Genomic DNA, 12181 nt, shown 5'->3' with positions numbered 1-12181 from the left:
ATGAATCAATTAGTCTGCTCGCTTCGCTCAAGCTGCCGCTTTCAATCGGGCAGATGTGCGCAATCATTGATGTGATTGTACGCATTCACCCAGCGTGCCAGATGCGAGCTTTCGGCTAGACCAAATGGTGCAAGGCATCCAAAGGGAAACGGGCTCCCCGAGGGCGCGGCAGCTGTCCTGCTTCGCTTTCCTTCCTGTGGCCTTGAGACCCCCGTAGTGTCCTTCAGGTCAGATTCTCAATTCGGCCGACAAGGAAACAACGAGCATGTGCAAGCAGAGGGCTGTGGACACTTCAGAAGATCACCATCATACATCGTCAACCGGTTCCAGTGAGCCTTAGCGGCGCGGCACTGCCTCATATATCGACACGTAAGGCTGCTACTATTGAATGCGAAAGTGAGTAGTACAGAGGCTGGTGTCACACTTGCCCACTTAGGCGAAAGCAGGCAGTTTGGAGACCAAGTTCGCAATACTGCATGCATGAGTGGTGCGCTCCAGCCCTTCAAGGCGGCGGAACGAGAATGAGCGACTACGTCCCAGGAAAGGGAATACAGGCCGAAGGCGATACGTTGCTGAAACATCTATCAAGGCAAAATGCCCTTGGCCGCCTCTCCAACACTGGGTCCCAAGGATTATGCAGAGGAGAGATGCCACTTCTCAATCCGGAAGCCGAATCCTCAGCGGGCGGTGATCGCTTGGATGCATCTTTGACTTAAGCGAAATGGCGGCGTCTACAATGTCAACTGCCGTGCCGTCTCGCGTGGTAGAAAGCAAGGGCTAGGGTAGTGGCCGACTGATTATTGAGCTCGATCAAAAGTCCCATACTGAACTGTCTCGATGGGCATCTCCAAGAAACAGTGCCTTCCAGGAATTTCATTGTTCGAAAGAGACGCCAGATCGGAAGGACAGACTCTGCAACATTCGCGTCGTAAAGCTGTGGCCGACGAAGGATGGCGGAGCCGTATGCGTGTGCAGCGCTTCTGTTGTGGTTTGTCGGCGAACGAGCGCGCCCAAAATTTCCATCTTATATAGCAGACCCTGACTATTCGCAGGGTTGTGCCGAAGGTCCGTCTTCCGAGTCTTCGAATCCGTGATTGAGATTACCGTCTTCCAGATTGGTGGGAGGCGTAATCAACAACTTCTCAGTATCACTGAGTAACTTTCATCACCCTTGCTCGGATCGAGATGGCGACTGCGGCGAATGACGCTCTACGCGTTCCTGAGGGAGTGAACCTAGTACTGCTTCGAGGATAGTATTGACATGTGTGTGAAGGGTCTCGGTAGTAAAGGACCCAAGTGTTCGTCCAGCCCAGAATCAGAAAAGGGTTGGATGCCGTCTTTCGTCATCGTCCAATCAATAGCCCCATCACACGGAACCTGACATAGTTTTCTATGTTCCACAGGGCGGTAAGACCGTTGTGCGGCCCGAAGCCTGACATGCATGTTGTGTGGTGTGACCTTGTCGCCGTTGAACGGCATGAGAGAACCTGACGCTAGACCTCAAGAGAGATGTCCGCTCGTTGGGGTACGAGTATATTGCTTTTGCTTCGTCAAATGCTCAGGCTTCTGCTTGTTGTCTGCGAGGTGCACTCCTCCCTTTACCCTTCTTCGGAGAGGCAGCGATGTCATGTTTCAGGTGTGATATGACTCTCTTGTTTGTTTCCTTTTCCGCTTCAAGTGCTGAGATTCGAGCCTGCAGCTCTGCGATCCTCTTATCCTTGGCCTGAACAGCCAAACGAGTGATGTCTCGGCCCTTGATGATGCCTTGAGTGCGCAGGTCGTGCCTGTTAAGGAGATCCACTAATTCCCTCTCGACCTCCGGACTGATCGATGTGCCTCTCAATATATCGAGCGCTTCAGAAGCAAGCGTGGAGGGATCTGCTTCGCGCGAAATATGCAGGCTAGCTCTATTAGCTGGGGTACTGAACGGTGACAGCAGACCACTACCCATAGATTTATGGGTTGTGCTTGGAGTAGTGAAGACATCGTCGCTGAGAGGCCATGTTTCGTCAGCAGTGACGGACTGCGCAGCGGTCTGAACAAACTTCCTCTTGCCAGGCGATGTCAGCCTCTCTGTGCGAGGAGCTTTCGTGGGAGTTTGGAAGGGCGTCTTCCCCAATATGTCTTGCTCAGCCTTCAGCAATTCTTCATCATTACTGGACGACCAATCAAAGCTCTCTTCATGTTTGACGTTCGCAGGCTCTTTCGTGCCCTGTCTGTCAACGATGTCGTTTTTCGTTTGCGGTGTAGGAGGTAGAGCGTTTAGGTCTCTCTTCTGAGGTGTGAGGGGAGCGGGCGCATTGGGCTCTGTTCGAGAATTGCTGAGGACTGCAGCTTCTTCGCGGACTTTGGCATCATCGTTCCATAGGAAGAACTTGCACCGTTTGTGCTGCGGCTTTTGGCAAGTGTAGACTATCGCCATTCATCAATACCAGAACCCGAACATCCAGAAATCTTGACGTACACCATCTTCCATGGTTTTTGCCGCCATTTTTCACCTGAAACTTGTCTGCTGGCAGCCGAGGCTCACAATCGCAATGCCAGATACCGTCGAGGAAGGCTCCTCGTTTGGCGGTGCGGCCGTTCCTTGTGGTGTATGAGTTTGCCATTCCGGTCTCCGTCACACGATGGTCCGCATTGGTAGCGACTGTGCTGTCATATGATGGGGCAGCATGACTGTCATATTGATGTAGATGATCATCTTCGATACTACACGTTGGGTGGCGGGTAGCAGGCAGCAGGTCACTAAAATACTGGCCAACTGACAATGAACTCGCAACTTGGTTTGTTGATGCAATGACGCATGGTAATTGGGAGATGACCAAGGGTGGAGTGCCCGGGACGACCGCCGGCCTGTCAGGCTGGCCCGTTTAGCCACCAGCAACCAAATGCCAGGCACCAAGCCCCTACAAGCAAGGCCGGGCCTGTGCTTTACTAGCCACAACTTCAAGCCTTGTGTCGGCGTTGCTTCCCCAATAGGAGATCCCTTGATTAAATCTCCAACTGCATACCATTTCCGCATCAGAAATCCCCAACGCGACACGCTCCTCTTCCAACACCTTTCGACACTACGCCCTGCATATCAAATCGATTCACGAGGCCGAACGCTGAAATCGACGACCATATCCTCGCGACCTAACTTGCCTCACAGAAGGTGCGCACACCACCAGATCCGACTCGAGCCGATCACCTCCTCGCCTAACCGAATGATGGTCATGCAAGCCCACATTACCCGAGACTTATAACATAGGTACAACCATGGCGCCCACGGGCGGTGGAGGAGGAGGAGCAGGAGGCGGCGGCGGCGGCGGCGGCCTCGGTGGAGGGGGGAATATCAAGGTCGTGGTCAGAGTGCGACCGTTCAACAGCCGCGAGATCGATCGCAATGCGAAATGTATTGTTCAGATGCAGAATGCCCAGACCGTCCTGCAACCACCTCCAGAGGCTGAAGACCGTCTTCGAAAAGGTGGAAAGGATGGTGCAAGCGCCCAACGGACCTTTAAATTCGACAAGTCCTACTGGTCTTTCAATAAGGCAGACCCAAACTACGCCGGGCAAGACAATCTGTTCAGCGACCTGGGCGTTCCGTTACTCGACAACGCCTTTCAGGGTTATAACAACTGCATCTTCGCGTATGGGCAGACAGGCTCGGGGAAGTCCTACAGCATGATGGGGTACGGTGAGGAGGCTGGTGTTATTCCTCGAATTTGTCGAGAAATGTTCGAGCGGATCAGTGGGTTGCAGTCTGATCCACACCTGACTTGCACTGTCGAAGTCTCCTATCTGGAAATCTACAACGAACGAGTAAGAGATCTTTTGAATCCGGCTACCAAGGGCAATCTCAGGGTCAGAGAGCATCCTTCTACAGGTCCTTATGTGGAGGATCTGGCCAAGCTGGCCGTCCGGTCCTTCAGTGAGATCGAGAATCTTATGGATGAAGGTAACAAAGCCCGGACAGTGGCGGCCACAAATATGAACGAAACTTCCAGTCGCTCCCATGCCGTTTTCACCCTGACCCTCACGCAAAAGCGCCACGACGCCGAAACCAATATGGACACCGAGAAAGTCGCAAAAATCAGCTTGGTCGATTTAGCTGGCTCCGAACGTGCAACCTCCACTGGCGCTACCGGTGCCCGCCTCAAGGAAGGAGCAGAGATCAATAGGTCACTCTCCACCCTTGGTCGAGTTATTGCGGCGCTGGCAGACCTTTCTTCCGGCAAAAAGAGCTTGAAAGTACCATATCGAGATTCGGTCCTGACCTGGCTTCTTAAGGATTCACTTGGCGGCAACAGCATGACTGCGATGATTGCCGCAATCTCACCAGCCGATATCAACTTTGAGGAGACACTAAGCACGCTACGATACGCCGATTCGGCCAAGAGGATCAAGAACCATGCTGTCATTAATGAGGATCCAAACGCACGTATGATCCGCGAGCTCAAGGAAGAACTTGCCAAACTCAGAAGCCAGCTTGGAGGGACGACTGCTGCTGGTGCCGAGGAGACCTACCCCGAAGGGACACCACTTGATAAACAAATGGTCTCGATTGTGCAGACGGACGGCTCAGTCAAGCGTGTCAGCAAAGCCGAAATTATGGATCAGCTGAGCCAAAGTGAGAAGTTGTACCAGGACCTCAATCAGACTTGGGAAGAGAAGCTCCAAAAGACGGAACAGATTCATAAAGAGAGGGAAGCTGCGCTAGAAGAGCTGGGCATCAGCATCGAGAAGGGGAACGTAGGCATGAGCACCCCCAAGAAGATGCCTCATTTGGTCAACCTGAGCGACGATCCTCTGCTAGCTGAATGTCTCGTCTACAACCTGAAGCCGGGGGTCACTACCGTCGGGAACGTGGACTCGTCCGAAGCTTCGGAAATCAGATTGAATGGGTCCAAGATCCTTGACCACCACTGCAAACTCGAGCACGTCGACAACGTGGTGACAATCATCCCACATGAGGGCGCTGCTGTAATGGTCAATGGCGTGCGTGTCGACAAGCCCAAAAGGCTGAAAAGTGGAAATCGTATTATTTTGGGGGACTTCCACATCTTCAGGTTTAACAACCCATTGGAGGCAAAAGCCGAGCGCGCCGAAAGAAGTCTGCTCCGACAATCTGTCACTGCCAGCCAGTTGAGTTCCCCAACGCCATTCCGCCCAGGACACGAAAGGAGCAGGAGCGCTGCAGGATCAGAGTTCGATGGCGAATCAAGCCGAGCCCAGTCTCCAGGATTCAGCAGCAACAAAGACTCGGACTGGTTCTTTGCTCGTCGAGAGGCCGCCGGCGCGCTTCTTGGGTCAGATCCAAAGATTATGCAACTGACAGACGAGGAGCTAGACAGTCTCTTTGAGAATATCCAGAGAGCACGAGAAGAACGACGCGGACGTTCCGACAACAAACATTTCGAACATGATGAAGACTCAGACGACCTCAGCTCTTTTCTGGTGCGCGACAAGTACATGTCGAATGGCACCATCGATAACTTTTCTCTCGACACGGCCCTGACTCTCCCAGGCACACCTTCTGTACATGGCAGTTCGCAAGAAGATGGCGAACCGACCTTGACCCCGAGTCAATTTGGACACCAAGCTCAGCACCAGATGCACAAAGCTGGGGAAGAGGAGAAGCAAGCAACCGCCGAGAACACATCCAAAGAAGCAGAGCGGGAGGCCCAGGCGGTTCAGATGCAGCAAGAGTTAGAACGGGCAAGACAGGAGTTTGAAGAAGAACTTCGAAAACAGAAAGAGGAGTATGAGGCACAGATCAAAAAGATGGACCAAGATGTGCGGATACGAGAAGCTGCTCGAACAGCAGCTGGATTCCTGCCGCTGGAAGCTTCCGAGATAGCCATTGCACGGAACGTCGTGGAAAAATGGCAACAAAGAAACTACATCTTGATAGCGGAGGCAATATTGCAAAATGCTGGTCTCCTCAAGGAAGCACAGGTCATGAGCAAACTACTGGATCACGATACCAACTTTCAATTTGTGATTCTGGACAATGGACAAGAACGTGGCTCGTCGTATGACCTCATCCTCCAAGATATATCTGGGGACGACGATGATGCTCTAGCGGATGCGCGCAAGCCATGTCTCGCCGTGAGGGTTATTGACAACCAGCTCAGCTGTATCCATCTTTGGTCTCTGGAAAAACTCCGACTACGAGTGGCCAAAATGCGGCAGATGCGCCAGTACAAGAACCAGCCAGAATATCTGCAGCATTTCCGGATGGACAACCCCTTCCGCGACTCCGACCAGCCCTTGTTTTCGCTGATTGGCGATGGGAGCATTCCTCTTACCGCTGTGTTTGAAACTCGGGTGCAAGATTTTGTGGTAGAGATATCCTCGCCGTCTACGAGACAAATTGTGGGCAAGGTTCGGATGTCCTTGGAACCATCACTGGCAGAGTCTCCGCCTTCCACAATCAAATTCAACATTGTGATGCGTGATTTTGTGGGCTTTGCTGAACACGAGGGGACACAAGTGCACGCGCAGATGACTGTGCTAGGAACCGAGGATGAGAGCGTGGCGACCACCCAGCCCATCCACGGGTTTGGCGATGGCCCGGTACGCTTTGAGAGCATCCACAACCTGAGTATCCGTCGATCTGGGGAGAAATCTGCAACTTTGAAGATCGCCATTTTTGCTCAAGTCAGCTCAACGCATCTCGACAAGCTGATCAGCTGGGATGAGCTTCGTGAAATGAACGAACAACCTCCCGATCAGCAACCTGCTCATCGCTTGCCAGAATCTGAGTACACTGTTGAGGAACGGCATGACGTTTTTGCAAAGGTCCAGATCCTAGAGCTAGCGGAAAATGGCCAGTACATGCCTGTGGAAGTCATTCAAAACAACCCGAACGATTGCGGAGCGTTCCAGCTGCACCAGGGGCTTCAGCGTCGAATTTCTGTCCATCTAACGCACGTCCTGACCGAAGGCCTGCCATGGGACGACCTGAAGTCTTTGCGGGTTGGGGAGGTTCACCAACTAGATTCGTCTGGGCGCGTCACCGATATTGCGTCCATCACACCGGACATTCCCCTTAAGCAAATCCAAGAGCCCATGATCAAAGACAATGCCGATGGCACCTCAAACATCACGATCGTGGGACAATGGGACAGCTCTTTACACAAAACTCTCCTCCTCGACCGCGCCACGAACGAGAACTGCAGAGTTCAGATATCGTTGCGCTGGGACGTTTTGTCCAGCCGTCTCGGGCACGATCAGCCGATGACATTCTCCATCGACCAACAGCTACAGATTTTGCCGCGATCCTACGTTCGTCCGCAGTCTATGTTCAAATCCTTTTGGAACCAAACGCGGGTAACTCACTCCACAGACGGGCTGTTCTCGATTGTCGTGCGACCAGTCAGCGCGAAACGAGCAGCAGATCTATGGCGTCTAGATACTTCCAAGAATTACATCAACGGGGAAGAACTTCTCGGCAATTGGCAACCACGAGGTATTTCGTTGGTGAAAGATTATCTGATTGCCCGAAGGAAAAGGCGTCAATTGGAGGACATCGAATCCGCAAAAGCCGCACTGGGACTTCGCAAACTGAGTGTCACCGCACACAAAGCTCGGTCTCGCGCAGCATCGCCTTCTAAGATGGATTCTAGGGAAGAGGAACTTCTACGCAAATATCTAGCGATCTGGATGAAGCCGAGTGCGGAGATGAAGAACCCCATATTTGATGATGGCGACGAGGGCACGCGTCCCCGACCGTCGCCTACACCAGCGACCGAGACATCGCGATCATCGTCGACCCGTTACAGAGCCACCGTCACCCACGTCCCCAAGAACACAGTATCTCTCAAATCAGGCTATCTTCTCATGCCTTCGGAAACCTACGAACCATCCCCGTCCGGTAACCATGCGAGCACCATGCAATGGAAACGACGCTTCGTCGATCTGCGCCCTCCTTATCTTCACATTCAGTCCGTCCCTGATGGGGAGGGGATCAACGCGGTAAACCTCACGCATGCACGAATCGATCATGATCCGGACTTTAAACGTTTGCTTGGCGGTGGATCATCTATTTCACATGACGGCGCCGATTTTGCGTCGGGAGAGCAGCGGGGTCATCGAAGGACCGGGAGCAACGCGGAACTCCATGGTCTAGCCCACGTATTCGCGGTGTATGGCGAGCAGAACACCTTCTTGTTTGCAGCGAGAAGTGAGAGTCAGAAGGTTGAGTGGATCTTGAAGATCGATCAGAGTTACTTTGCCGATGATGGGGAACAAGATCAGGTCGAGGTCTAAAAGGTGAAAGATTCACCCACTCTGGGATGGAGTGGAAAGATTGGAGGTCGTCGACTAGATGTGATTTGGAATCTGAACAGGTGGTCGGGGAGGTTATCTCAATGTGAATGTGATTGCATGTCGATTGAGCACGAAAAAAACATGACTTGGACGTGGACTGAGCAGAGCGATTGTAGATCTGACTTGAAGATACCCCTCAGCTGTTATCAATATCACTTTTGAAATCTCTCGCCCGTATAGCTTCTCGTCGCTTGTGACGGAGGCGACCTGACTCACAGCAATCTTGTCAACACATCTCTATCAGAGGATTACATCGGCGACGGCCACTTGCAGGTGCCAGCATAATATCCATCCGTCAGGATATGTATACCTGCCGAAGGCGTAGAGATCGGAGGGACATCATTCGGCTTATCCCTACATCCACCTGCGCGACGTTTTGACACAAATATACCTCGAAGCCCAGTGCTGATGCATTCCCCACGCCATGGATTACGCGACATGCCGACCTAGACCAGATCCTTTGGCCCCACGAAGAATATTCGTTCCTTATATAGATTCGGTGTGAATCGCGCGCGGCAGGAAACCATCCAAGCGCTCAAGATATTTTATTGGTTTGGTCCCAGGATCCGTTCATGCCATGTCCTCGCATATGGCGCAGGAGCCCCGTCCCATTATGGAGAGAAAGTCAGGTATAAATATAGCAACACAAGATGAGAAGAAAGTAGATGCCAATTCTACCTTGGCAGCATAACCATAGGAGGGCCAGGGACTCGATATGACATATCCAATCCAGACCACGACAAACGCCGCTTTGAGGCTGTAGTTCCAAGCCTGTGAAAGCAGAGCTGGAACAGATCTGTTTCTTTTCGACCCTTCTCTTTGATAGAGCCTGCATGGGGCGGAGAGACATCTGCTTTTGGCTGGGAACATCACCAGTAACACAATAGGCACTTCAGCCAATGTCACAATAGATGGGCGTGGAATGGCCAAACACCAATTATGCTCCATCGTTCTCCTATGGAGGGGTGACCTGGTGAACAGGGGAGGCCGACTCAGGTCTTCTGAGAGTGTTTGATGGCATGTCGTGGACCAGTTGCCGAATACTTGCTGCACAAAAGTCAGATACTAAGAGGGCCCGTGGACATGCGGGAACAAACTCACTTTCTGGTTGAAACAATCTTCGCGAAAATCCTTCTGTGCCGTCCATGCTCCACGGGAGTTCTCAACATATACCATAGCAAGGCCCGCTGCAGTTAATGCGAGCATGATCATATTATATATCCACGCTCCCAGAGACTTCCTGGTCTCTATCGATATACATCCGCACGGCTGCTTGCGAGCTATGGTCTTCCAAATAGTCCGTGTGGCTTGCTGTGGCTGGGTAGGGGTCGTTTGCGAAGCGCAGGCAGTGGCAGGAGCAGGAGCAGCATTGGTGCTTGCTGTCGGTAGAAGAGTTGGTGAGACGACCGAAGTCGGCCTCGATGCATGGACTGAGCCCTGCAGCGTGCCTGCTGGCAGTGATATCAGGCTGATAGGAGCGGTAGGAGGGGTCGGAGGAGTAGCGGATCGAGCTGGCGACAAGGTAGCAGTACTTGACACGGGTGCCATTTGGCTGAGACGCTCTTTGGGTGCCACTGAAAGAAGATCCAACTCAATCTGGGAATCGTTGTGAAGCCTGGTTCCGTCTAAAGAGGGCCTTCATCGACGTCGGGGTCGTAACCTCAGGCGGTGTGGGCATCTTCCAAATGTGGGCAAGTCCTGTTCGCCTTGCATGGGTGCAGCGTCAGCGCGAGGCAGACTGAGCCCAATGGCTACAAGTCGGCCTAACGAGCCTGATGTTAGCTATTGGGAATGACCGCCCAGCCTGATACACCGTCGAGCCTTGTCGTGGACACGAGGCTGCGATTTGGGTGCCAGATGATATAACTCATTGGCCATCGCACATGCTGGTTCTTGGCATTGGTCTTGGCGCTACTTTGCTCCTTTCGTCTTCTCTCGTCTTCCCTCTCTTCTCTTGCTTTGAGGAGTATCTTACATTTCAGTGTGCCGACCTGCGATTGCTCTCACTCCCCTCGCCGACAGGAAGAGTTTCTCCTTGTATGCGACACAAACGGTTGATATCGCTTGAGCTGGGGTCGGGCACAGTCAACAATGTTTTGATGTCATTCTGGCCGCTTGGCGCCATGTCAGCGGCGCCCAAGCAACCCACAGCGACAAACCGGGGTCCCACAGGACGGATCGCAGCTCCAGTGGCAGCCGGTGACAACATCACAATCCATACAATTTGGCCTTATCCATGAACGACTGCCTTTCGCAGCGCCCGGCCTGGAGCGCCACGAGGGCTGGCAAGCGTCGTGTCTGGGCCTTCCGTCCCCTCGGAACCAATTCCAATGACCATTTGACTCGCGACCAGCCCTTGGCGGGATGTCGCTCTGCATGCGATCGACCAGGAGCTTTGACAGCGAAGTCGATATGTAAAGGGGAATCGAGATACTTGTCCGTCCTTGCGCCTAGGTAGGCCATCAGGCCGAGCATGTTTCCACTTCCACGGCTAGCTGGTATAGCAAACTTTGTACCATCATTCTCCCCCGTATAGAGAGGTCACTCGTTGACATCATCCCCCTTCCTGCTCCCCAATGCCCCCTACAAATCCAGACTCTTCCCATTCTATTGCAAAGAATTCACGGCATATTCTGATCCAACACCATTTCCTGAAAACCCCCCCTTCTCTTCCAGTATGCCACGTCACTTCCCGCCTTTCTCAGCTCGACGTCACAACATGTCCGGCTCTACCGCGACCACAGCCTCGGCTTCCACCAGCCAAAACCACCATCACCACCATCTCCCTCGCAACAATGACCCCGACCGAGACTTCCTCTCACGCCGAGCCCGCGCAAAAAACCATGTCATCGCCATGGTGGGTGAATTCGTGGGCACCACGCTTTTCCTGTGGTTCGCCTTTGCTGGCGCCCAATCCACTGCCATTACGGGCGGAGGTGTGGCAAACACCCCGACCCAGGTCACCTTGACGAGTCTGTCCTTTGGCTTTTCGCTTCTCGTCACGGTGTGGGCATTCTATAGAATTTCCGGGGGGTTGTTCAATCCAGCTGTATGTCGTCTGCACCATTCCGCGACGAATTTCGGTGGCGTATCTCCAAAAAAGAAGAGAAAAAAAAGGCTGACCAAGGAACCACAAACGAAATAATCAGGTAACTCTCGGCCTCGTCATAACAAAGAATCTCCCGTGGGTTCGCGGCCTCCTTCTCTTCCCCGCCCAAATCCTCGGCGGCATAGTCGCCGCCGCGCTCGTCAGATGCATGTTCCCCGGGCCCCTGGTCGTGGGCACCGTGCTGAGCAACAACACCACGCCCGCCCAAGGGGTCTTCATCGAAATGTTCCTCACCTCGCTCCTGGTGTTCACCATCCTGATGCTCGCCGCCGAGAAGCACTACGCCACGTTCATGGCCCCCGTGGGCATCGGCCTCGCGCTGTTCGTCGGCATGATCGCCGGCCTGCCCTACACGGGTTCCTCGATGAACCCGGCGCGAAGTTTCGGCCCCGCGGTCGCGGCGCCCGATTTCCCCGGGTACCACTACATTTACTGGTTCGGCCCCGTCATGGGCGCCCTCCTGGCGTCCGCGTACTACGGCCTGGTCAAATACTTCCGCTACGAGGAGGCCAACCCGGGCCAGGACGCCGTCAGTCCCGAGGAGAAGAGCAGGGATGAGGAGATGGGGCCTTAGCATATTGCGCGGGGCTCACGGGAATAGCGATAACGAAGACTGCCACAAACTATCCAAAAAGATGGGACAGGGATTGGGGGGAGCCACGCACCCAAAAAGGGCCAAGGGAAGGTCAGAAAGGAACTGACGGAACTGTCTTCTGCGATGAAGTTGCAAAGGATATGATTTAATCAGTCTTACGG

At 53.3% G+C, this 12181-nt stretch overlaps 3 protein-coding genes across 3 annotated transcripts; 1 reads left to right on the top strand and 2 right to left on the bottom strand.

Annotated features, from left to right (window-relative positions):
- Nucleotides 1-35: 35 nt before the first annotated feature.
- Nucleotides 36-2752, bottom strand: PV07_10952 (uncharacterized protein). The gene is made up of 2 exons (XM_016398332.1): nucleotides 2465-2752; nucleotides 36-2412 (listed from the first exon to the last, which is right to left on the bottom strand). Exons 1-2 carry the CDS (start codon nucleotides 2607-2609, stop codon nucleotides 1559-1561), a joined length of 999 nt encoding a protein of 332 aa, XP_016242894.1. The 5' UTR covers nucleotides 2610-2752; the 3' UTR covers nucleotides 36-1558.
- A 251-nt stretch (nucleotides 2753-3003) lies between these two features.
- PV07_10951 (uncharacterized protein) lies at nucleotides 3004-8490 on the top strand. Its single transcript, XM_016398331.1, has one exon. The coding sequence runs from the start codon at nucleotides 3259-3261 to the stop codon at nucleotides 8254-8256; it is 4998 nt and encodes a 1665-aa protein (XP_016242893.1). The 5' UTR covers nucleotides 3004-3258; the 3' UTR covers nucleotides 8257-8490.
- PV07_10950 (uncharacterized protein) lies at nucleotides 8470-10144 on the bottom strand. The gene is made up of 2 exons (XM_016398330.1): nucleotides 9418-10144; nucleotides 8470-9363 (listed from the first exon to the last, which is right to left on the bottom strand). The coding sequence occupies exons 1-2, from the start codon at nucleotides 9862-9864 to the stop codon at nucleotides 8887-8889; spliced, it is 924 nt and encodes a 307-aa protein (XP_016242892.1). The 5' UTR covers nucleotides 9865-10144; the 3' UTR covers nucleotides 8470-8886.
- Nucleotides 10145-12181: the final 2037 nt, after the last annotated feature.

This window comes from Cladophialophora immunda (assembly GCF_000835495.1).
Source record: "Cladophialophora immunda strain CBS 83496 unplaced genomic scaffold supercont1.7, whole genome shotgun sequence".
Classification (NCBI taxonomy): Eukaryota; Fungi; Ascomycota; class Eurotiomycetes; order Chaetothyriales; family Herpotrichiellaceae; genus Cladophialophora; species Cladophialophora immunda.
The sequence above is the reverse complement of the archived record's forward strand: the minus strand, read 5'-3'. Positions and strand labels throughout refer to the sequence as shown.